Source organism: Anolis sagrei, chromosome 2 (assembly GCF_037176765.1).
Source record: "Anolis sagrei isolate rAnoSag1 chromosome 2, rAnoSag1.mat, whole genome shotgun sequence".
NCBI classification, from domain to species: Eukaryota; Metazoa; Chordata; class Lepidosauria; order Squamata; family Dactyloidae; genus Anolis; species Anolis sagrei.
Genome location: NC_090022.1, coordinates 179,775,443 through 179,801,070, shown reverse-complemented (window position 1 = coordinate 179,801,070; position 25,628 = coordinate 179,775,443). Strand labels below are relative to the sequence as shown.

Genomic DNA, 25,628 nt, shown 5'->3' with positions numbered 1-25,628 from the left:
AGTGGGAGTAAATTCGAGAGAAAGGCAGGTGATGAAATGTAACAGTGACTACCATGTAATCTAATCAGGTAGGGCTGGTTTCTCGATGAAGTCAGGTGAAACAGTCATCTTAGGCGGCAGGGTATAGGTTACATCATAGCAAGTGTACGATTCCACCCCATGTTCTGGTGTTGCTAGCCCAAAAAGGCCCATTCTGTTTGGAGGAAGGGAGCCATTATTTGATGCAAGTGTCAAGGGCAACCACTTCCAGAAACACAATGCCAACGTAGCAAGCAAAACAGTACAGCTAGCCAGCCAGCCAATCTCCCTGCCATACTAGGAAACACAGATGGACAACTATGTATCACAACAACCTCCATGCAGGGCAAGGAAGATGAGAGTCTAGAGCATTTCTGTAGCACAGAGTGGGCAATGTGCAGTTTCTGGGTCTAATGCAGCCTCTACCTACCCAATAAACAAAAATATTGTTCTCAAAACAATTGTTCCAGAATGTGTCCAAACACACTGAAGAGACATGGAATGCATCTCCACCCGCTGGGACTCCCAGAAGTCAATAACAAGCTTCCTGGGACAATTTAGGTCCAGGAAAAGCTTTTTCATTAAGCATGGTGAAAATGCCCCCCTACCCGTTAAAGGCATTTGGGGGCACTTGGGGGGGGGGGAGGAACAAGTACAGGCCTCCAAGGAGACTTCAGGATCTAATGGACCCCTAGTCCTCCACAGTTACCCAAATCACCTTAGTGGAAGGTAACAATGCAGAGAGTGTTTTGTTTCTGAAAAAAAAATCTCTAACCAAACCATAAAGGTAACTAGGAAAACAGAATAGATAACTTTATTGTCATAGTACAATGAAATTAAATGCTTTCCCCAGCACACATCACAAAAAAAACACATCCATCCCGCCACACTCCAATCACCACCGCAATGCCACATCAATGCAAAACCATGAAGGTCAATATAGTTACAGCTCTAGGATAAAGTTATCTCTAAATCTGTTTGTCCTTGTCTTCGTCATCCTGTACCATCTGCCAGATGATAATCATTAAAAAAAATTATGCCGAATGAGAAGGATCCTTAAGAATGTTCCTAGTTTCTTTAAGGCTGCGGCACTTATAAAGTTCTACCAAAGAGGGAAGAGGGCAAGCAATGATTCTCTGGGCAGTAGTGGTGACCCTTTGAAGTGTCTTCCTATCTGCCACTGTGCAGTGACCAAACCATGCACAGATAAAGTAGGTAAGGACAGCAGTAGAAAGTCACCAGTAATTTTTCTTTCAGTTTTTGGTTCCTTAGAAGTCTCTGACAGTAAAATCTCTGTTCAGCTCTTTTAACCTGTGCTGCCTTATGAGTGTCCCAGGTCAAATCCTCCTTAACAATGACACCCAGGAACTTAAAACTAGCCACCCGCTCCACTTGGTCTACGTTTAAGACCAAGGGCTGAATTTCTGATCTATTCTTTCTGTAGTTCACTATGGGCTCCGTGGTCTTACTGATGTTAAGAACCAAATTATTGTCCCTTCATGTCGAGAGCAGCCAATCCACCTCATCCCGATAGGCAGACTCATCCCCTTAAGAGATAAGCCCCACAACTATTGTAGTATCAGCAAATTTAGAAATCAACTACTGTATATTAAGTACTTTTTATAAAGTTCAAAACCACTATCAGGTCCCCTTAATGTCATGTATTTAATGAGGACACTACAATTGCTGCCATAGCAGCAAGGGTACAAGTTCCCACCACGACTGCTGCCAATCTCCAACCTCCCCTCTAGTTTGGAGAGAGTAATGCCTTCATTTCCAGGGTACCTTAGTAATCAACAGGCATACATGGAACCCATTGGGGTGGTCAGGACTTTACTTCCCATGTCAAGCAAGGGAAGGAACTCTAACCAAGAGTTCCAGATTGCTATGCTGGTAAGAAATCTTAGGTCATTCACAGTACTTTAAAGCAAACTATTAGATGCAACAATACCAGGCTGGAATGTGTGCTGAGATCTCTTTAGACATCACCAAATGTACTGTTTCTTTAAAAGCTAAATGCTTCAGAAAGAAAACAAGAAGCACAATCTTTTAAAATCTCAACATGGCTAAGTCTGACTCATGAGTTTCTAACCAGATTACAATAGATTGACCATTCTGGAAATGATTTGTGGGCGTACTTCCCTTAATCAAGGAAAAGCTTGACACAACAACAGTGGTGTACATCCTATGAAGCAACACTGTGGGTTTTGAAGCTGTAATCAGATACAGGGAGAAGAAGTCATCCATCTTATGTTTAGGCAAACATAAACACAGCTGGATAAATGTACCATCAGCTGTAACAAGTCAACATTAATTTTTGTTTGGAATCATGAGCTTGAATTGCTGGGGCAAAAATATTGTATTAACATCAAATTTAAGCATAGATGTCAAAAATCAATTTGTTATTGTAGACTACAGATAGGCCAACTTCCTATCTATTCCAGCACCTTTTATCCTTAATTTGTTTTACTCACATATCTCTCTGTACCAATTCAGGACCTACTCCATCATCCTAAGCCCTCCTGTTCTTTTAATCTCTGATCTCCTATATAACTCAAACACCATCAGAAAATACCTATATAATGCTGCCCCCCTCTCTTTGAGAAAATCCTTCCTTGAAATATACATTTTAGAAGAAAAAGTTGCCCCAGTCTTCATTTCTTCCAAGAAACAAGGCCGAGTACATGTTAAATGCACTCAACGCTATTAATATTCCTTCTCCGTGGCCTTTCATTCAAATTTTAAGTTGCAAGCTCCTTGGCCAGAGACTGTTTCTAGTTATTCCACATAGCACCATGCAAAGCAATAAAACTATGAAGACATATATTAAATCTGTATCATAATAACAGCGCTGTTTTCTAATTTATACAACAAGAACTATGAATTTTATTAATGTTTGCTTTGCTTCATACTTTATTCTGTGGTGCATAGCATCAGGTGGAGATGAAACAATCACACATGCCATTTATTTATATCCTGCAAGAAACAAATAATCAGTTACCTTTCTTGAATCTATGCCATCTTCTGGCACAATTGTTGCATCAGTTACTTTGTCTGAAACAACTTCTGATGTTTGCTCCTCATCTCTAGTTGGATGATCTGACACGAGAAGCAACAAGGAATTAATTTGTGATTTGTGATAAATGTATAAATATAGAAATACAGGTATGTAAATTTATGTGGCACAGCAATGACACAGCAGGAAAGTTGAGACTGAAGGTCTTATTACTCAGTATGAAAACTCAAGCCTTTTATACGTTCTCTGCTGGGATTGCAGCTGATAGGTTTCCTTCTAGATTTAAACTCTCTCTCCAAAAAGGGGGAAAAAATCAATATTACCAGCAACTTTGTCTATTTCTGTCACAGACTGACTAGACACATATTAGAGAATTCCTCTCTCTCCAGCAACATTTCCTTTAATGTGTGTCCAGCAAACTCCTTTGCAAAGAACAGGTGCTGCATCAGCAAAGACTTAAAAGGATTAGTTGGACAAACTGAATGTTTTAGCCAAGAAGAATTTTGGTAATTCCATTTTTAATTTATGCTAAATAGGTTTAGAGTTTAATATACTTATTTACTTAGAAGTAAAACCAACTGAGTTCAATTCCCATGTGCATATGTAAGAATTAAAGCCTTAACAACCATGGTTTTCTCATCCCAAATACCGGTAGTACTAAGAATGGCAGAGGTGAGAAACATTAAAATGTAATAATCACCATCACTTTATAAAACATCAGTTCCCAAGTTTCAAGGGGAGTGGGGCTGGACTAAGCACATATGTAGAGCATAGATGTGTACTCTGAGCAGGGCTGAGAGTGCTGTATTCCTAGTTAACTAAACTGATATCTATATATCTTGTAATAATACAGAGTTTTCCTGTTACTGTATTCTTAATTAAGAATACAGTAACAGGACAACTTTGTATTAATACTAGGTGTTGTATTCCTGCCACCATCATCTCACATCAATGTGGTCAAGAGTCAGGAATGATGAGACTCGGACAGCCAATAAAATCTGGAGGAGCACATCTTGCCTTGCAACTAGACTAGAGCACTGCCATTCAGAACACAAATCAGAAAGGAAATGGTCAACCTCACACATAAAGACATTGACAAGATTTTCAAAGACGCCTTTCTCACTGCACTTAGAGTTTGATTTCAGAGCAACAAACACTAACTTCTGAAGGCGTATTAAAACACAATTTATTATGAACGAGGGTTTGCTCTTACCAGAGGTCATCCTTGATTGTGAAAGGTGACCACCTGAGAGGATTGCAGACTCTTCTTCAGGAGATTCTTCAGCCTGCAAAGGCATGCATCTTTAAACTGGTTTTTTTAAATACATGAATAAAAATTACCCAAAACTGACCACAAAATGCATGGGCACTTTTTAATTTTTTCCACAAAGAAAATGTCAAAAGGGCAGGAGGAACAAATATCAATGACATTATATGCAGGGGGAAAAAACGGGAGAAATACATTGCATTTTTCATGGTATGTTAAACCATTGTCTGATGCCGGGGTGGGGATTCTGTGGCTCCCTGGAAGTTGTCAGACTGCAAGTCTCAGCATCCATCATCACCATGTTTACTAGAGCTGCAGTCTAACATCATCTGGAGGGTTGGATTATCCCCAAAGTAAGAGATATTGGGCTACTTTTTAATTGATGTCCACAAAACTTCTGAGAATTCTAGATTTCAAATAGGTTTATGTAGATGGTCCTTATGGTCTCTTCCAACTCTATAATTCTATTATTTTCTCTTAGTAGCTTAGTGATACAGTGTTATACAGCCATGGATATTCTTTGCCCTTTGTCCTCTGAAATCAAGGATTAGACACATTGAGGCTTAGTTTTATGTAGTCCCTCAGGCTGTTTTGACAACCTTAAACCTAATTCCTCATCCCACTCTCCTATTGCACTTTTGTCTCTGAAGACGAACGATCTGCCTCTCTTGGAAACTTCTGGGAAAAGTAATTCACCTTTGACATGGGTCATAAGCACTCCTTGCACGGTCTAATAATAATAATAATAATAATAATAATAATAATAATAATAATAATTTATTTATACCCCGCCACCATCTCCCCAAGGGGACTCAGGGCGGCTTACATGAGGCCAAGCCCAACAACACATCAATAAAAAAAGAAAGCAGTGAGCAAATAAAACAATACAATTAATATAACTCACATAAAGGCAATAACACACAAAAATTTAAAATCTAAAATGGATTGTTGGTCGTTTCTGGTGATGATGGGGGAGATTTTAACAGTCTATGTCGCTCCCAGAGGATGGCAAAGACAGATAATAGACCCATTGTTGCCCATTCCTGCTAAGTGACAGCCTAGTTCAATGGTAACCTTAAGGCATATATCCCAAGTAAAAGGATACAAAGGCATCAAACTTACATCAGAGGATACGTGTTGAGATTTGGATGACGGGGATTGCCTGCCCAAACTTATGTCCTTTCTGTCTGTTGGGTGAGACATCCTGGGTACAGAAGGCTGGTAGGGAGGCTGTAAAGGAATTGCTGAGCGAATGGGTTCCCCAAGCTTTTTAGCACTGGAACTCGGCTGCTCTCTAGACAACTCAGAAGACTTTGCTGCTCCTTAAAGATATGTCAGTTTAGAGATTTGATGGATTTTTTCATTGTACAATTGATGCACGTCAGACACGCTGCTAGGCCATTTCCTTTAAGAGTACTGACTCCAGCATGACAACAAGTTATTTATGAATGTTTGTATAAATTATTAGGACATACTGATAAAAACACTGCCCTCTCAGATCTTATTAGAAGGCATCCAGTTCCAAGCACATTTTAATTTTATACACAAACAACAATCAGATGCTCAAGCACAGTAATAAAACTGAAGTCACACTTTCCCACTCCTCTTCAAGAAAAGAGAAAAAGATATTTTAGGATTTTAGGCACTGTTCCCAAAGATGCTACACTCACCTTTAGTTTCTGTGAAATGAACGCTTCTGCCACTTGAGGGGAAATCCGACGGCACTCTAAAACCTTCCTGCTTTTCAGAGTCCAAAGTTTTCATGGGTGTTTCTCTTTCTGACGGCAAGCCTTAGAGATGTTGACATGTTATTACCACTGCTTGAATGCAAATGTTGAAGAGTGCAGTTCTACTAATTCTTGGAGAGGGGCTACAGCAGGCATGGGCAAACTTTGGCTCTTCGGGTGTTTTGGGCTTCGACTCCCACAATTCTTAACAGCCAATAGGCTGTTAGGAATTGTAGGAGTTGAAGTCCAAAACACCTGGAGGGCTGCAGTTTGTTCATGCCTGCGCTACAGGGTATTGAGGGCAGAGCTTCCTCTCTGGAAGTAGACAAAACTCCTTCCTGGGTCTAAGGAGGCATGTGAGGCTGTTAAGGGAATGTTCATTCACAACAAATGTCTTGGAATGAAGGAGAACTTAAGCCAGTGCTGGAGCAGGCAGAGTGACTTCAGCTGGATCTACACTGCCATATAATCCAGTATATTATTCCAGATTATCTACTTAGAACTGGGTTATATGAGTCTACATTGCCATATAATCCAGTTCAAAGCAGATGATTTGAATTATATGGCAGTGTAGATTAGGCTTTCTTTTCTCTTTTGAAGGGAATTGTCAACAGATCAAAATTTTCATATAGAGAGGGAAAAACTGGCCCCCAGTGCATAGTTCGACTTTAAGGATTAAGAGTTCCACATAGAAAGGAAATGATAATTTATGATGAATCTGTTCAGGTGCTCCCTTTTTGGAAAACTCTCAACCTGGAATGCATAGAATATGCTTACCCTCTCTTGTGGGCAAAAGTAACCAATGAACTGATTTATGTAGTATTCAAAGGCTCATAAATCAATTAATCGCTCCCCAGAAAGCACAATTTTAAAATAGATTGTCAAAGACGCATATTTCAATTACCAACCAGTTTATGCCTCCCTTTGTCCCATTAGGAAGAAGTTTCTGACACCCATCTTTGGTTAAAATAATCTTTCTTGCTACACAGAAATCATACAAGACTAGTGTGTGATGAGAATGTGTTTTATGGACCACACAAAATGAATTTGTTCTCTCAGATTCATGTTATATTGCTGCTTCCAGCTGTATGCTCATCACCATGTGGCCTATCCCAATCATTTCAATACTTGTTTAGTTTTAAGTCACCAAGCGAGTAAATTTCAGTTTACACTAAGGTTGTACAGTTGTAATACTTTTGCATCTTGATCTAATAGAAATCGGGAGTGCCAGTTGTTTTCACTTACTGAAATTTACAAAATTTAATGCAAAAAAAGGTTAAAATGTTTCATTATCAAGTCAGGCCTGTTCACCTCAATAAAGGGAGAAGAATTTATAGTAAAATGGAAACTTCTCCGTTCTTATGGTACGCAGTTATAAGCAGATCATTTAGAGAAGGATCTAAAACTGCTTCCATGCATTAGCCATCTGATAATTCTCATTTGCCAACAAAGATCTCTCACCGTCATTCCTCAGGGAGAACAAATAAGCTGTGTCACCCAGCTTAATTAGTTCACTTGTTGTTTCTGAACCATCTACCTCTTCTGATGGGATTCTTGCCAATGACAGAGGAGACCTAAATGGAAAACAATTTAAACAGAAAGTACACTTGAAACCATGATCTATGAGAAGCGGCTTAAAAAGCTGGGTATTTTTAGCCTGCAGAAGAGTAAGTTGGGAATAGACATGATAACCATGGTTTAACTATTTGGACGGAAGCAGGTTTGTTTTCTACTGCCCTGGAGAGTAGGAATCAAAGTAATTGGTTCAAATATCTGGAAGGGAGATTCCACTTGAACATTTGGAAGAACTTCCTGAACAGAAGAGCTGTTCAACAGTGGAACTCTCTGTCTGGTGGAGACTCCTTCTTTGAAGGCTTTTAAATAGAGGCTGGATAGTCATCTGTTGGGGGTGCTTTTATTGTGCTTGTCCTGCATGGCAGGGGATTGGACCGGATGGCCCATGTGGTCTCTTGCAATCTATAATTTATGATTCACACTGGAATACAGCTCGATTTAAATCAAACAAGTTAATTTACAAAATTTACTCTATTTATGTCCTTTATTTTACCACAAGGTGGTGCTCCAGTTCAAACAATCCATAGGACTACTTCAATATATTTAGTTGAAAACATAACAGCAAATTTTACATTGATAGTTTCATTTTGCATTCATGATGACTTGCACATTCATTCATCTAAGATACCCTTAATAGGATAAACATGTGAACCATTAAGTGACCACACACTACATATCTCAGTATAAAATCAGTATGACACCAGGACAATATATGATCCTGCTTTAATAGTTGCAGTTACTTTCTTATATTAACTTTGGATCAGCAAGCTAGGATATAAACTCAGTTATATCAGTGGTTCTCAACCTGTGGGTCCCCAGATGTTTTGGCCTTCAACTCCCAGAAAACCTAACAGCTGGTAAACTGGCTGGGATTTCTGGGAGTTGTAGGCCAAAACACCTGGGCACCCACAGGTTGAGAACTACTGAATTATATGATTTTAAATTAATTATATATTCAATCAGTTTGTCCACATTTTGAATATCAGACATAATATAAAATAGAGAGAAATGTGAATATGTAAGTACATGTGCATCCTCACATAATTTACAGATTTCAGATAAATGTGTCAAATCTGCAGAAAGCTACACAAAACCCTCTCAAAATGCCTGAGCAGTATGATCTCTGAAACCAGGCTCAAGAGCTGTACTATTTGTTATGGCTTTGAAGGAACATCCCCTATGCATCTGCCAAGACTTACATGCATGATGTGTGCATGTGCCTTCAACATGCATGTTGACTTATAGTGACCCCATGACTTTCACAAGGATTTCTTAGGCAAGGAAAAATCAGCAGTGATCTTACTAGTTCTTTCCTCTGACATACAGCCTATATAACAACTGGTTTCTATGGTATCCTCCCATCCAAGTACTATGACAGTTGATTCTGATTAGTTTCCAAGATGAGATGGGATCTCGTGTCTTTGGGGCATTTACATTAACACGTTAAAGGCTATGCAATGCTGCTAAATTATATGCTATGTTATTGCTGTTGTTTAATACTGTCACTATGTGTTTTTATTGTACTTGTTGGTCTTTTTGGAGTCATCTTGAGCCCCAATCTCCAAAAAAGGTGGCATATATAATCACAGTGGTGCACAGAAAGATGAAGTTGACAACAATGTCATAAAGAACCTGCCTTACCCCACAGCTGATGGTAGTTCTAGGGAGGGAACTGGCAACTCTTGGCCACCTTCTTGCTCTCCCAGATGATGATGCTGGACTTCATCTTTAGCCACCTGATTAAAACCATCTGTAAAAATCCAGCAAATATTATCAGGAATTAACTGGACAAAATCTTTGCCACAAAGATGAAAAGTTGTAAGAGCACCTTCCTTCCAAATTATACCCATTTCCAACTGCACACAATTGTGTTCCAAAATCATATTGTTTGGGCACAATGGTTTATACAATAGTCTATAACTGCTTATACAAAATACAGAAATTACTCATCAATAGTAAACTTTAGCAATGCACTGTAAGGAATGAGTGTCTGCACAGACAATACCTGGGTCAGAAGCTCACCCGGACCCCAAAGCTATGGGTCAGGGTGAGTTCTCACTGTTAGCCCCAGCTCCTGTCAACCTAGCAGTTAGGAAACATGCAAATGTGAATAGATCAATAGGTACTGCTTCGGCAGGAAGGTAATAAAAGCATCCATGCAGCCATGCCGGCAATACGACCAGTGTTACAGTATATGATTTTGTAAGTCTTGACAAGAATCATCCCTTGCTTATATGTGTGTTGAGGAAGAACACATGGACAATGTAGCAATCAAGTTAAGGTGAATGTATATCAGGTGAAGGTTTTTTCTTGATGCAAGTAGTGGGTGAAATGAAGTAATCAGAGATGGAACTATGCTGCAAGGTTTGCTGGAAAGAAGCAGATTAATGCATTGTTTTGTAAGTTTGTTTTTCCTTCTGCAATGGACAATGATGGACAATGTATTTTCAAGGCTACTGTATTTTTTCTTTATGAAGCTGCATGTGTCAATTACTCAAGAGTAAAGACATTTTTCCTTTTATACTCTGTGTACTTCAACTTGGGGCCTGGAGCTGGGAGGACTGCTGTGTAATTTCAATATAAAATTTAACAAACCGCAACAGGTTATGGGCCCAGTCTGCGCAGTTTGCCCAGTCTGACCAGATTGCCCAGTTGGATATTATTTTTCTCCAGTTCCAGTTTTGAAGACATTTTTGGTTTTGCATTGTGTGTTTTATTGGCAAAACAAGAAGATGGATACTGGAATGAATTTTGCTTTCCCTATGGCCAGGTTAAATGGCAATAACTATTCCATTTGGAAAGTCAGAATGGAAAGTTATTTGAGGAGAGAATCCTTGTGGGAATGCACAGAGAACCCAGTGCAGCAGCCAGCTACAGCAGAGCAGCTGAGAGCTCTGGAAAGAGCAAGGTCTACTCTGATGTTAGGAGTTGACGATGAACAATTGGTTCATATAAGCAGCCTGCCAACTCCCAACGCAATTTGGATGAGACTCAGAGAAGTACATGCTTCCAGTTCGGCAGCAACAGTGGCTGTACTGGCAAGACGACTTTACAGGAAGAGATTGGAGAAGAATGAAAGTCTGAAAGACCATTTGCAGATATTGCAGAGTTTGTTTTTGCAATTGGAGGAGAGAGACTTTCATCTCACAGAGCCAAACAAGTGTTTTATTGTCCTGTCATCCTTGGATGATTCGTTTGACGGGATAGTAAATTCCTTGGAATCACTCCCACAAGCACAATTAAACCTCCAATATATTTGTGCTAGAATTCTTGCTGATTGCGAAAGGCGAAGAGATCGTTGTCTGGAGACTGCAAACACAGCAGGGCGTTCTCAAGGAAAGCAGTCAGCCGGAGTTGCACTCGAGGAGGAGACAGAGAAAGTTTGTGTGGTGAGAAGGTGCTTCAATTGTGGGTCTCCAAAACATTTAAAGAGGAATTGTCCAAAGCAGCAGCAGAAGAAGCAAGTGTGGAAGAAGGTGAACCAGAGGAGGAGTTCCTCGCATGTCAGCATTGTGAAGTCCCAAGGGAGTCCAACAGATGAAGACATATTTTATGTGGACTCTGGATGTTCACAGCATATAGTGAACAACAAAAGTTTGATTTGTAATCCTGTAAATCCTAAATGTTCAAATGTTACCCTTGCAGATGGAAAACAGTACAAAGTACAGGGACAAGGGGAAGTTTATGTTAAGCATTTGGGTAAAACATTAAGGAATGTGTTTTTAGTTCCAGAGATTGAGTACAATTTATTATCAGTTGGAAAACTGGATAAAGAAGGTTATGAAGTTAATTTTTCTGGAGGAAAAGTCAGAATTTTGAAAGGGAATAAGTTATGTGGAACTGGTGTATTACAAGGGGATTTGAATGTGTTGACTTCAGGAGGTAACACAAGTGATGTAAATGTAGTAAGTAAGAATGCTCCATTACACCAGGGATGCATTCATGATTTACATAGAACATTAGGTCACCCAAGTTTCAAAGTGTTGTATAAAATGCCAGAGTTTAGTGAAGGTATAAAATTAAAACATTGCAAAAAGTTTCTAGATTGCAATGTATGTAAGAAAACTAAAGCACAGTCAGCTCCAATTAGTAAGAGAAGTTTAAGAAACTCAGAAGAAAAGTTTCAGTTAGTACATGCTGATTTAATTGGACCGTTTCAACCGAGTAAGGGTGGAGCCTGTTATATACTGTGTATATTAGATGACTATTCTTGTTTTTCTTGGTGTTTTTTGTTGAAACAAAAGAGTGAAGTTTTTGAGATTATTAAGAATTGGGTGGCATATGTGAAGAGACAATTTGGAGTAGGAGTAAAGGCTCTCCAAACTGACAGAGGAGGAGAGTTTACCTCACATAGTTTAGAAAATTTTCTGAAAAAAGGGGGGATAAAGCACAGACTCACATGTGCTTATCAAAGTGCAGAAAATGGAAAGATAGAAAGACTAGTAAGAAAAGTTCAAACAGTGAAAGATTCTTTGTTAGAAGATTCTGGATTATCCCAAAATCTATGGGGAGAAGCAGTACTGACTGCATGTTATTTAATTAATAGACTCTGGTGTGAGCCTATTCAGAACACTCCTTATTTTATGTTATATGGCAAGAAGCCTCCATTAGGGCATTTAAGGAATTTTGGGACACAGGCATGGGTGTTCATACCCAAACCATTGAGAAGGAAAGGCCAAGATAAAGCCAGGAAATTAACAATGGTTGGCTATGCACAGGGAGCCAAAGCTTGGAGATTTTTAGATAATGAAGGAAACATTGTTATATCAAGATCTGCTAACTTTGCCTGTAGCCAGAATTGGGATAAGATTCATGCTAATCAGGAAGTTTTCTTTCCTATTTCAAAAGAGGAAACTCATGAGCAAGGTAGACAAAACACAAAGCAAGAAAGTGCTACTACACCTCAACTCATAAGTAAGCCTATAATTAGGAAATTTAAGAGGCCTAGACCCTCAGATGAGGATGATGAGGTGAATGAAGATCCTGAAGAGGGAACTAGTCAGGAAATTTTACTCAGAAGAAGTGAGAGAACCAGAAAGAAACCTGACAGGTTCACAATACAAAATGTAAGAGTATGTTTAGTTAATTATGAGCCTCAAAGTTTTGAGGAAATAGAAAGTTTGCCACAAGAAGAGAAAGAAAAATGGTTAGAGGCTATAGATGAAGAGATGAAAAGCATGGAAAGGTTAAATGTGTATGAGCCTGCAGATTTACCAAGAGGGAGTAATCCTATTGACACAAAATGGATTTTTAAGCAAAAGATTGATGCTAATGGTCAAGTAAGGTACAAAGCGCGTCTTGTTGCTAGAGGGTTTACACAGGTTAAGGACATAGATTACACAGAGGTGTATTCGCCCACTGTTAGTCCTAATTCTGTAAGATTGATTTTAACTCTTGCAGCATGTTTGAATTTAAAGGTATATCATTTTGACATAAGTACAGCATATCTGAATGCTACTCTAAAGGAGAATATATATATTGTACCTCCACCAGGTTCAAAGTACAGAAATACCAATACGTATTTTAAGCTGAATTGCTCTTTATACGGACTTGTCTGGAATGATTGTTTAAATGATGTTTTGACTAAAATGGGTTTCCAGAGAAGCAGAGCAGATCCATGCGTGTATGTAAGAAATGTACAACATGATTATCAAGTATTGTTTGTATATGTTGATGATGTATCATTTTTGGCTGAAACTCAAGCAGAAATTGACAAGTTTGCAGAAGAGTTAGGAAAACATTTTAAGTTAAGAAACCTTGGTCCAATTCAATATTTTCTTGGTGTACAAATTATGAAAACTGAACAAGGTTTTGTGTTAAGCCAAAAAGGGAAGATAATGCAGATTTTGGAAAAACTAAACATGAAAGATTGTAAAGGAGTTAAATCACCCATGATTTTAGGTTTTCAAAATGAAGTGGAAAATGCTGCAATATTTGAAGAGAAAGCCTTATACAAGAGCATTATTGGTCAGTTATTGTACATATGTAATTACACCAGAGCAGACATTGCATTTGCTGTGAATTTTCTAAGCAGATATGCAAGCAACCCAACCATTGCTGCATGGAATGGACTTAAGAGGGTGGCAAGATATTTAAAGCAAACACAAGATTTTTGTTTGGCATTAAGTCCAGATGATTCACTATCCTTGCAGGTATATACAGACAGTGATTTCGGCAACTGTACTGATAGGAAATCGACAACAGGGGTTTTAGTTAAGTTTTCTAATGCTGTAATTGACTGGAAGTCGAAGAAGCAGAGTTATGTAGCTTTAAGTTCCAGTGAGGCTGAGTTTGGTGCACTTAGCTTAGCATATACAGAGATTTGTGTAATCAAACAACTGCTTAAAGACTTGCAAATACCTGTTGAAGATCCAACAACAATATATGAGGATAATCAGACATGCATCACAATGGCAACACAGGCCAGAGTAAAACAAAGAAGCAAGCATGTAGATATTAAGTACAGTTGTGTAAGGGATGCAGTGAAAAATGGTGAAATTGATATAGTATATTGTAATACAAATCTAAATCTAGCTGATGTACTAACTAAGCCACTGAGTGTACAGAAACATCAGAATGTTTTGAATGATTTGGGAATTTTTGAATGTACCATGTAATTGTATTATGTATTGTGTTTCCCTCTACACACAAGGAGGAGTGTTACAGTATATGATTTTGTAAGTCTTGACAAGAATCATCCCTTGCTTATATGTGTGTTGAGGAAGAACACATGGACAATGTAGCAATCAAGTTAAGGTGAATGTATATCAGGTGAAGGTTTTTTCTTGATGCAAGTAGTGGGTGAAATGAAGTAATCAGAGATGGAACTATGCTGCAAGGTTTGCTGGAAAGAAGCAGATTAATGCATTGTTTTGTAAGTTTGTTTTTCCTTCTGCAATGGACAATGATGGACAATGTATTTTCAAGGCTACTGTATTTTTTCTTTATGAAGCTGCATGTGTCAATTACTCAAGAGTAAAGACATTTTTCCTTTTATACTCTGTGTACTTCAACTTGGGGCCTGGAGCTGGGAGGACTGCTGTGTAATTTCAATATAAAATTTAACAAACCGCAACAACCAGGAGGTGTCTACAGACAACAGGCTCCTCGGCTTGGAAATGGAACAAGAGCCTCCCCATGGCCAGGGTTGAGCACTCCCTCCAGAAGATGGAAGGGGAAGCCGTTACTTTTGTTCTGTGTATTTGTGTTTCATTGTTATTCCATTGTATTAAAGGCACTGGATGTTTGCCTATCTGTGTATGCTTTAATCTGCTCTAATTCCCCTTGGGGAGCAGAATATAAATAAAATATTATTACATTATATAGCAGCTGTGATTAAAGTGAAAGGTTAGTACACTTTATTTGAACCCTCTTTCCTACCAACAGTCCCACAGGCACAAAAATGCAATTACATACAAATATTGAAAATAGCAAATCTACATAGAAAATGCTATGTTCTTTTGCTCACCGCCATTCTGAGAAGCAGTCTCACTTATGTCTTCAGTAAGATATTCAAGTAGGCCATCAAATATTTCCAAGAGATTTCTAATGGATTCCTTGTCTCCCTTCACAATATTTTCTCCTGAACAGAAATAGGTTAATCTTGTATGAACGAAGGCAAAAAGCATTGAAGGTACAATGGGAATAGGAATGGTCTGGACCAGGGCACAGGAATGCATTGTAAATTAGCATCCCTATTAAACCAAATGTACCAGGAATAAAAACCACTCAAAATCAACTAACTCAAATTGCAGGTAGCATTTTCTCAAAGCACAAGGCAGGGAGGCTGCTCTCTTGAAGCCCTAAAGCCCTGCACTCTGGCATTAGCTCTCCCCCTAAAGCTAGCTCTTAACTCAAAATGCTGCTCTTGTGTCAAAGCAAAACCTGGGCCAAGCAATAGCTCTTAACTGAAAATACTCTTGGGATGCTTTTATGTAGAGATTCCACTGTAAACAGTTCTAGTGAGAAGTCAGTTCTTGTTCAGTTAGAAACACAGATACTGAATCACGTGTTCAGTGCTGAAATAGGGGAACACACGATAATAATGTCAACACAATCAGAGCAAGCTTTAGAACATTCACTTGTGATTACAATTTAGATTATGCTCCACATCTTTACTAGCTACCTCAGAGATAGGCAACTCTGGTCCATCAGATGTTTTTGACTGCAACTTCCCTAATATTCCTTCTGGCTATGATGGCTGGGGCTGATAAGATCAGTGGGCTAAAAAATATCACGGACTACTATTTTACATCTCTGCACTAGTAATAATGATAGTGATGATACATAATAATAATACAGTTAGGTGCAAAGTCCTTATGGTATGACATACAAGTTGTCACTATTTATTATAACAGCTTTTCTCCATGTCGCTGAAGGTTATACTCACATGGAGCACAGCATTTAACATTCTTCCCTGCTGCCATTATAAATCAGGATCCTAGAGTGTGATCTAATTTTGACTGAGTACAATACAACAAAGGTTGCTGTAAGTTCTGTTATAAAGATTTGGAGGCTTTCTAAGATAAACCGTGACTCTTTTTTCCCTCTTGTATGTAGAGTTAGCAGTTGAAATAGGAATGTTGTTAATTTTACCCAACCAAAAGCATCTTCTAGCAGGTACCTTAGCTTACAGATCCACTGTTCTGAAATATATCAATTTTATACCTGATTACCTGGGAATAAGCCCATTGAACTAAATGGCACTTACTTCTGAATAAACCCAAAACTGATTGCACTGCAAGGCTACTTATTCCAAGATAACTGCATTGGCAATTTTTCATTGTTTTTGATGGGAATATGTGTCCTGTGGTACAAATTGTCTCCTGCTTTACTTATAAAACACTCAAATGGACCTTACTTCCAAACAAACAAGAACAAAATCATAGTCTTTAAAACTGACTCATAATTTTTCCATATTATACATTCAGGCTTCTTATATATCCAAGATTAAATAAATTCTTGCTGGCTCCAAGCAGACAAGCACTCACATATATTTCATCTTACTCTAAATGGCAAATGTCTGACAGACTGAGTTGCAAGGTTGCTTTGTGTATTTTTCCAACAACATACTGTCTATTAAGATATGGGTACCTACCAGTTATATGCGATAAGCTGACCTGCAAGTAATCCAATGCCAAAGAATCGATTACCGCCTGCACATTATGCGCATCATCTTCTTGACAACTTGGTACAGCAATGAAATCTATAAAGTAATGGAATTGTATCATACTGTTACCACACAGAATAAGATACTGAATAAACTTGAAAAACTATCTACTTCTCATGTAATCTAAGTGCAAGTCCATGGAGATCTTTTCACAAAAGTTTGTAGGTCATATAACAATAGATAAACATATGAAAATATCAAACTGTTATTACATTCAGTGCTAGAAAAAAAAACCTCAGAGAAAAAATCTTAGGCTGTGTTTACGCTGCCATATAATCCAGATTATCAAAGCAGATAATCTACATTATCTGATTTGAACTAGATTATATGAATCTACACTGCCATTTAATCCAGTTCAGAGCAGATAATCTGGATTTTATATGGCAGTATAGAAGGGGCCTTAAGATATTCATGCTTGGGATAAGAACACCCTTTGTCAAAATAACCACGGCTGCAATTCAATGACTTAAATCCTGTTGTTAGTCCTAACTAGAGTACCTCCACTGGATCAAAACATTTTACCTGTATTTTGACTGAATGGGCTTACCCTAATTAGAACTAACCAACAACATGTCAGTCACTATAACTCTATTCAGGAGTAAGTGCCATTGATCTCAATGGGATGTACTCTAAGGCACGGATAGGGTTGCATTTTGCAGCTGTCATAGCACAAACTCAGTGTTATCACAAAAGCAGCTTCAGTAATTCCCAACACAATGTGGGTAATAGAAGAAACCAACCACTTAGGAGAAGGATATTCCTGGGTAGTCAAGAAGGATATCTAGAGATGGTCTGACAGTACAGTACAATAGAGTTTAACATTTTGGGTCTTTTAAGTCTAATTACAACTAGGGGATTTTGACCATTTAAAAGATGCAACACTTTGTTCAGTATGTTATGAAAAACTCTTGGATGGAAGCTATATATTGCTATTTATATACAATTCAACTCACTGTATTTCTGCTAAACTGAACATGCTTTAGATACATCCTGTTAGGATTACTGTAATGCACTCTATGTGGGGCTGACTTTGGAAAATGGTCAGAAACTTCCGTTGGCCCAACGCTCTGCAGCCAGGTTGCTAAATGGAGCTGGCTATAGGCAGCACACAACTCCCTTACAGCAAGTGTTTTACTGGCTGCCAGTCTGTTTCCAAGCGTAATTCAAAGTGCTGGATGCTGGTATTGTTTAAAAAGCAACGTATTGAAATACAACATGAAACAACAGTTAAACATGTAACACCTAAACTAGTTGAAGCATCAGGTTAAAAGAACACATAAGAACAATGCATTTTAAATTATCATGACACTGCTTAAAATTATCATTTAGAAGTAATGCCCTACACAGCTTGGACCCAGATTATTTGAAGGACTGTGTATGACCTTATGAGCCCTTAAAACTTCTATGATTGTCTGGAGAGGCCTTCCCCGCTGTCCACTTTCTTCTCAGACTCATTTGGTAAGAATAAGAGAAAGGGCCTTCTTGGTGGCTACTCTCAGGCTTTGAATCTCTCTCCCTTGAAAGGCCAGGATGTTCCCCTCCTTGCTCTCTTTCCATTGGTATATTTTTGTGTTGTAAGACATTTTTGTGTTGTAAGGCTTTTATAAACTGACATGGTTTGGGCTTTTAATACTGCCTTTTACTGTTTTTTAAGGGTTTGCATACAGTTTTTGATTAACTATTTGTTTTTCAAATGTTATATTTTATTTTGACATTTGCATTGTTTTTAACTTGTATTGTCTTTAAAAAACAGGATGTAAAAGAGGAAGCTGATAAAAATAAACTTATTTCACTAGTGTGCAGAAAATATCACCCAAGGAAAGAAGATGGTAGGATGCCCTTATTCTTACCTGGAACACTCTCTCCCAATATTGATTCATAAAGCTGAGTAAACACTTCAGCTCCACAATCAGAGAGACTGTTGACATGTAGATTTAGATTGCATTTTGTGAGAAGATCATTGGCAACATTGACCCATTCTGTATTAAAACAAAAAGGTGAAATGTTACAGCTTTGCAGAATATACAAGATTACTTTGTATAAAAGACATTCAACATATATTACATGTGACAGCCGGGTGTGATTAGCAGGAGGAGTTAAAGAGTTACATTAACTCCATGATGTCATAGTAATTGCAGAAGGAATTAATGGCATTACTCATTAAATTTAATGTGTACAACCTTTTTTTGGCACTTGGAGGAATAATGTGAAAGAAAAAAAATAAGTTGCGAACTCATTGCATCATCAGGTATATGCCATCCACAGATAAGAATCTAGGCGCCCCCAGCAGCGCAATGGGTTAAACTGGTAGACCGACAGATCAGAGGTTCGAATCCGGGGAGAGTGTGGATGAGCTCCCTCTGTCAGCTCCAGTTCCCCATGCGGGGACATGAGAGAAGCCTCCTACAAGGATGGTAAAACATCAAAAACATCATGGCATTTCCATGGGCAACGTCCTTGCAGACGACCAAATTCTCTCACACCAGAAGCGACTTGCAGTTTCTCAAGTCCCTCCTGACATGGAAATAAAAGAAAAGGAAAAAAGATAAGAACCTTGATTTTCTTTCACCTTTGTCCTATCCATATTTCCTTAAATGTAAGCTCCTTTGATAATTCCATTATTTTGCTCAGCATATAGCATAGATGACCTTGGAGGCATATATGACCTTGGAGTTGTCTATGGACAACGTCGGCTTTTCAGCTTAGAAATGGTTTAGAAATGGATTACTTTAAAAGGCCTATAATGCCACTTTCGACATTTTAGTCAAGACAATTCAAAACTGTTAACATATTAATTTACAATTAATTTAATAGAGGCAGTTTGGGCTTCATATTTACAAGACACTTTTAATCTATTCACCATTTATATACCAAGAAAACACTATAAAAAGACATTTGGCCAAAATTTTCTGCATCTTACTGTAAAATATATGGAACTCAACTAGACAGGAGAACTTGGCACAGTCGTGTTTCAAAAGCAGAATGTGAGTAAAGAAAAGCTCTTCAAAGAACACTGAGGCAGTTCTTAAGTCAAATTTTGCACATTTTCCCTCCTATTTGGAAGGGGATCCAAGCAACAAATCTATCTATGTCCAAATGGCAATATAGTCTAGTGCCAAATGAACAGGCCAAGAAATAAAAACTATAAACGGACTATAGGTTCTGTTTTTCAAGAACAGTACTTTTTTACAGTAACATCACATACATGACTAATCAGAAGTAACTTCAAAAAAGATTTAATGACAAGAGGATACAAAATCCAATTTGGGCTGAATTTCTGTATCTACACTTGGTCATTTACATTCACAAATTCTGTATCCATAGATTCAGTCATTCATGTGTGTGTGTGTAAAATTTCAAAACTGAAAACTTGCTTTGGCATGTTATATAAGGGACATCATTTTAATATACCATAATCGGATAATAAGCAACCAGGGATTTTGCTATTTTTGGGAACAGCATGAAATTAAACCCAGCTGATGCTCATTGTATTTCCCAGTAAGAATAAGCCTCAAAACTAACATGATCTGGTGTTTTGAGTAATGGATCAAGAGTCCAGGAGACCAGCATTTGAATCACTGTTCAGCCATGGAAACCCACTGACTGACTGACTTTGGCAGAGGCAAACCTGCTCTGAATAAATCTTGCCATAGGGCTGCCAAAAGCCAGAGTTGAACTGAAAGCACATAACTGCCATTCCCATTTAATGTATTGGGATTTAATTCTAAGTGACTATTATAGTATATAGTATTTAGAATTTAAAATGTTCAAGGATGTGCAATATTAACATTGGTGTTTTGTTATTATTAAAAATGAAGATGATACAGTGCTGTGTTTGTTTTTTTTAATCTGTTTGTTTTGTTCTGAAATGTAACACAATTCTCTTTTTGTAACACAATTCTCAAAAAAAAGAGAAAAGTGGGGGAAATGTCAAAGCAAAATAATAAAACAACATGTTAAAGAGGCTGATGTACGAAATGCAATAGTATGTAATAAATGTGATAAATCAATAAAAATTATTTTTAAAAATGTAATACAATGTTCTGGTTGCGGATGACACGATAAATAAATAAATAAATAAATAAATAAATAGTGCTGTTAAATGGATACCATACTATACAAAAACTAAGCAATCAAAGGTATACTAACAAATTCAATTTTAACAAAAATATATACAGAATTACGGCACATTTAAAAATGCAAGGTCCAATCTATCAAGAAGCTGGGAAGTCTGGGATTTGGGAAATGGGTGAGGATAAGGAGAACCTGTAGCCAAATGCAAAATACAATCTATAACAGAGATCAAAACTATGTAAAATATTTTAAAATGGAAGCTCAATTTTTCATTCAAAAGAATGGAAACTATATGCCTTAGCATAACAATAGCAAAATATTTCATCAGATCTCCTGCTGCCATGTAGCCCATAAAGTAGGGAAGAGACTTTGTATTTATTGTGAGGACAGGGCTAAGAAGGATGGGTTTTATCTATGTGATGGGAGGAACAAGCATAGGATTCTTGTCATTGATATGCCAGAGAGTAGTACCATATTTGTGACCATTGCTTAAACTATTGCTTTCTTGGAAACTCACAAAGAACCAGAATCTGATGGCTCATGAACCATTACTGGTTCACAGATCACCTCTTTGAGTAGCACTGCTTTAACCAGCAAAACCTACAACAACCCAATACTGGAAGGGTTTGGTGGCATTGACCTTGAGTTTTGGAGTTGTAGTTCACCTACATTCAGAGAGCACTGTGGACTCAAACAATGATGGATCTGTACCAAACTTGGCACGAATATTCCATATGCCCAAATATGAACACAGATGGAGTTTGGGGGAAATAGACCTTGACATTTGAGAGTTGTAGTTGCTGGGATTCACAGTTCACCTACAATCAAAGAGTGTTCTGAACGACAGAATCGGGGCAAACTTCCCACACAGAACCCCCATGACCAACAGAAAATATTTAAGGCCATCCAGTCCAACTCCCTTCACCAGGACAAGAAAACGTCATCAAAGCTCTCCTGACAAAGATGACAAAGAGCCATCCAGCCATAGATATAGATAGATCGATATGATTAACGCGCACAGAGATATAGTATCATAGATTTGAAAGGGACCCCTAAAGAAGGACAATGATATCTTGCATGTTCCAGGGTGGGCAAACCAGACCATCTCCACATCAACACTGACAAAGAAACAGCAAAAAGTACTGTTTACCCACAAGCATAAAGAAATTACATATATTAGAAACCAACACTTTCTCATTAATTTATTTTCCAGATCACTAGACTGGGCCACAGCAACGCCTGGCAGGGGACAGCTAGTGTTATAAGAGTACGGTGTATATGAGACATACAACACCCGCCTACAGAATATCTCGTTATGCACATGCAAGTATTCCAACACTTCTAGTCCCAAGAATTGAGGAAAGGGGATACCTAATCTATGTCAGAGTCTAAGTCCTTAAAAGTAAAAAATACAAATGACATAACTCCACAGCACTCAGCCCCCGGTGGCGCAGTGGGTTAAGCCCCTGTGCCGGCAGGACTGAAGACTGACAGGTCGCAGGTTCAAATCCGGAGAGAGGTGGATGAGCTCCCTCTGTCAGCTCCAGCTCCTCATGCGGGGACATGAGAGAAGCCTCCCACAAGGATGACAAAAACATCAAATCATCCGGGTGTCCCTTGGGCAACGTCCTTGCAGACGGCCAATTCTCTCACAACAGGAGCGAGTTGCAGCGGGCTCAAACTGCATGAATTCTACAGTGTAGGTGCACTTTGAGTGGCCCAGGCATTCCCCCTCTAGCTCTACGACGTCCTTGCTCTACCTCAGGGAGCAAACACACCCCAAGGAGCTCTCCTGAGCAAGGACAATAACCCCCTCCCCTTCCCTGAGGGCCCACCTTTTTCCTCAGTGGGGCCCATGTCACGGTTCCGCCCAGGCCTGCCTTCTTCAACTGATATCCAACCACCCCCGGCCCCTCGCCTGAAGAGATTTAAACCCTTCACCGCCCCACGGCCTTCTGCGAAGGGATTGGCCGGTCTGGAGAGGAAGAGGCGGGGCTTCCTGTGGTTGCTTTCGTAGATTCGCAATCACTCGAGTCAGTGTCCTACTTCCGGCCTTGTGTTCCAATGATAAAAGAGACAGCCGGCCGGGCTGTTTATTTCCTCGGCCTGGTCCCGTTGCCGTGGCAACGCGGCGCGCGCTTCTGAGAAAGGGTGGCGCGCGCAATTTAGGCCGCTGGGGCGGGAACTGGGTGCCTGTGAGGAGGAGGGTATAATGATGGTGGCTGTTCTTGACCTTTGCCCTCCATGTTAGGCTGTTTTACTTAATTTCAATCCTATCTCTCCTCTTAAAAACTGCACGGTTATAATATAGACCTAGGGCCCTTCCACACAGCCCTATAACCCAGAATATCAAGGAAGGAAATCCCACAACATCTGCTTTGAACTCGCTCTTTCACACAGCTTTATAACCCAGAATAGCTTGGCAGACAATCCCACAATATCCGCTTTGAACTGGATTATCTGAGGGCCCTTCCACACAGCCCTATAACCCAGAATATCAAGGAAGGAAATCCCACAACATCTGCTTTGAACTCGCTCTTTCACACAGCTCTATAACCCAGAATAGCTAGGCAGACAATCCCACAATATCTGCTTTGAACTCGCTCTTTCACACAGCTCTATAACCCAGAATATCTAGGCAGACAATCCCACAATATCCGCTTTGAACTGGGTTATCTGAGGGCCCTTCCACACAGCCCTATAACCCAGAATATCAAGGAAGGAAATCCCACAACATCTGCTTTGAACTCGCTCTTTCACACAGCTCTATAACCCAGAATAGCTAGGCAGACAATCCCACAATATCCGCTTTGAACTGGATTATCTGAGGGCCCTTCCACACAGCCCTATAACCCAGAATATCTAGGCAGACAATCCCACAATATCTGCTTTGAACTGGGTTATCTGAGGGCCCTTTACACAACCCTATAACCCAGAATATCTAGGCAGACAATAGCACAATTTCTGCTTTGAACTTGGTTATCTGAGGGCCCTTCCACACAGCCCTATAACCCAGAATATCAAGGAAGGAAATCCCACAACATCTGCTTTGAACTCGCTCTTTCACACAGCTCTATAACCCAGAATATCTAGGCAGACAATCCCACAATATCTGCTTTGAACTCGCTCTTTCACACAGCTCTATAACCCAGAATATCTAGGCAGACAATCCCACAATATCCGCTTTGAACTGGGTTATCTGAGGGCCCTTCCACACAGCCCTATAACCCAGAATATCAAGGAAGGAAATCCCACAACATCTGCTTTGAACTCGCTCTTTCACACAGCTCTATAACCCAGAATATCTAGGCAGACAATCCCACAATATCCGCTTTGAACTGGGTTATCTGATGGCCCTTCCACACAGCCCTATAACCCAGAATATCTAGGCAGACAATCCCACATTATCTGCTTTGAACTGGGTTATCTGAGGCCCCTTCCACACAGCTGAATAAAACCCCACATTTTCTGCTTTTAACTGGGATAAATGGCACTGTGGAAACAGATAACCCAGGACCCTTCCACACAGCCCTATATCCCAGAATATCAAGTCAGAAAATCCCACATTATCTATGTGTGGACTCAGATAACCCAGTTCAAAGCAGATATTTTGGGTTATTCCGCCTTGATATTCTGGATTATATGGCTGTGTGGAAGGACTGCCATACAATCCAGTTAAATGTGAATTTTGTACAGCTGTGTGGAAGGGCCCTTAGATTTTTCCCTCCACCCAAACCTGGGTCTAAGGGCCTGTCCACACAGCCATGTAACTCAGAATATCAAGGCAGAAAATCCCAAAATATCTGCTTTGAACTGGGTTGTCTGAGTCCACAATGCCATATATTTCAGTTCAAAGCAAATAATGTAGGATTTTATTCAGCTGTGTGGAAGGGGCTTGAAGCTGGATCTGCACTGCCATATAATCCAATTTGAAGCAGATAATCCGAATTCAGAAACTGGATTATAGGGCAGTGTAGATGGGGCCTTAACTGCATAGCAGCCTTACGAAGTCGGCTTGGCAGGAAAAGGGGGTGGTTGGGAAAGTTGAGGGTCAAACAGAATGGGGTAAGAGGCTGTTCCTACTTTTTAGTGCATCTACACTGTGGAATAAGTGCATCATGATATCCCTTTAGATGCCATGGCTCAATGCTTTGGGATCCTGGGATTTGTAGTTTGGTGAGGACACAGCACTGTAATAAGAAATTCAATGTACAGATTTGATAAATGTTAATTTAATAATTATGTGTGGGAATGAATGGAAGAATGGAAGTTGTATGTGTGGAATTAATAATTTTGGAGACCCTACTAAAATACTAAGGCCTTGGGATCCTGGAATTTGTAGTTTGGTGAGGACACAGCACTCTTGCAGAGAAGGCTAAAGAAAAACCTTGAAAAACAACAGTATTTATGGTATCATAGCTTTAAGCCATGGCAGTGAAAGTGGTGTCAAACTGCCATAATTCTACAGTGTAGCAGCACCTATAATTTGAATTATTTGAATCTAGGCCCTCTGTGGCGGTTGTATTCTCTTCCCTTGTGAAAGATGGCAATGCAGTGACTGCCTAGTACTGCAAGAGCCCCATTTAATCCATTGTCTAAAGGGGGGTTACACTTTCTTTCCAGCTGTACTCTGTTCCATCAATATTGTGAGTGCTCTCCTCCTTCAGTTTCATGTTTTCATTTACGAGCAATATAAAATAATGTATTAGAATTGCTGCTACACCTTTTCCATTGCTCTCTTCACTTCCGGCATATAAACAGGCAACATGTTAACCCCTCCTG

General features: G+C 39.2%; 1 protein-coding gene across 1 annotated transcript in view; it reads right to left on the bottom strand.

Annotated features, from left to right (window-relative positions):
- CEP95 (centrosomal protein 95) overlaps positions 1-22,812 on the bottom strand; it is a 41,142-nt gene extending 18,330 nt beyond the window's left edge. Inside the window, exons 1-10 of the mRNA XM_060763100.2 lie at positions 22,682-22,812; positions 18,623-18,751; positions 16,701-16,808; positions 15,072-15,185; positions 9,245-9,353; positions 7,490-7,602; positions 5,972-6,091; positions 5,424-5,623; positions 4,248-4,320; positions 3,020-3,117 (exon numbers count right to left, since the gene is read on the bottom strand). Of these exons, the coding sequence (XP_060619083.2) occupies positions 3,020-3,117; positions 4,248-4,320; positions 5,424-5,623; positions 5,972-6,091; positions 7,490-7,602; positions 9,245-9,353; positions 15,072-15,185; positions 16,701-16,808; positions 18,623-18,751; positions 22,682-22,703 (1,086 nt within the window). The 5' untranslated portion in view covers positions 22,704-22,812. The remainder of the gene's footprint in view (positions 1-3,019; positions 3,118-4,247; positions 4,321-5,423; positions 5,624-5,971; positions 6,092-7,489; positions 7,603-9,244; positions 9,354-15,071; positions 15,186-16,700; positions 16,809-18,622; positions 18,752-22,681) is intronic.
- Positions 22,813-25,628: the final 2,816 nt, after the last annotated feature.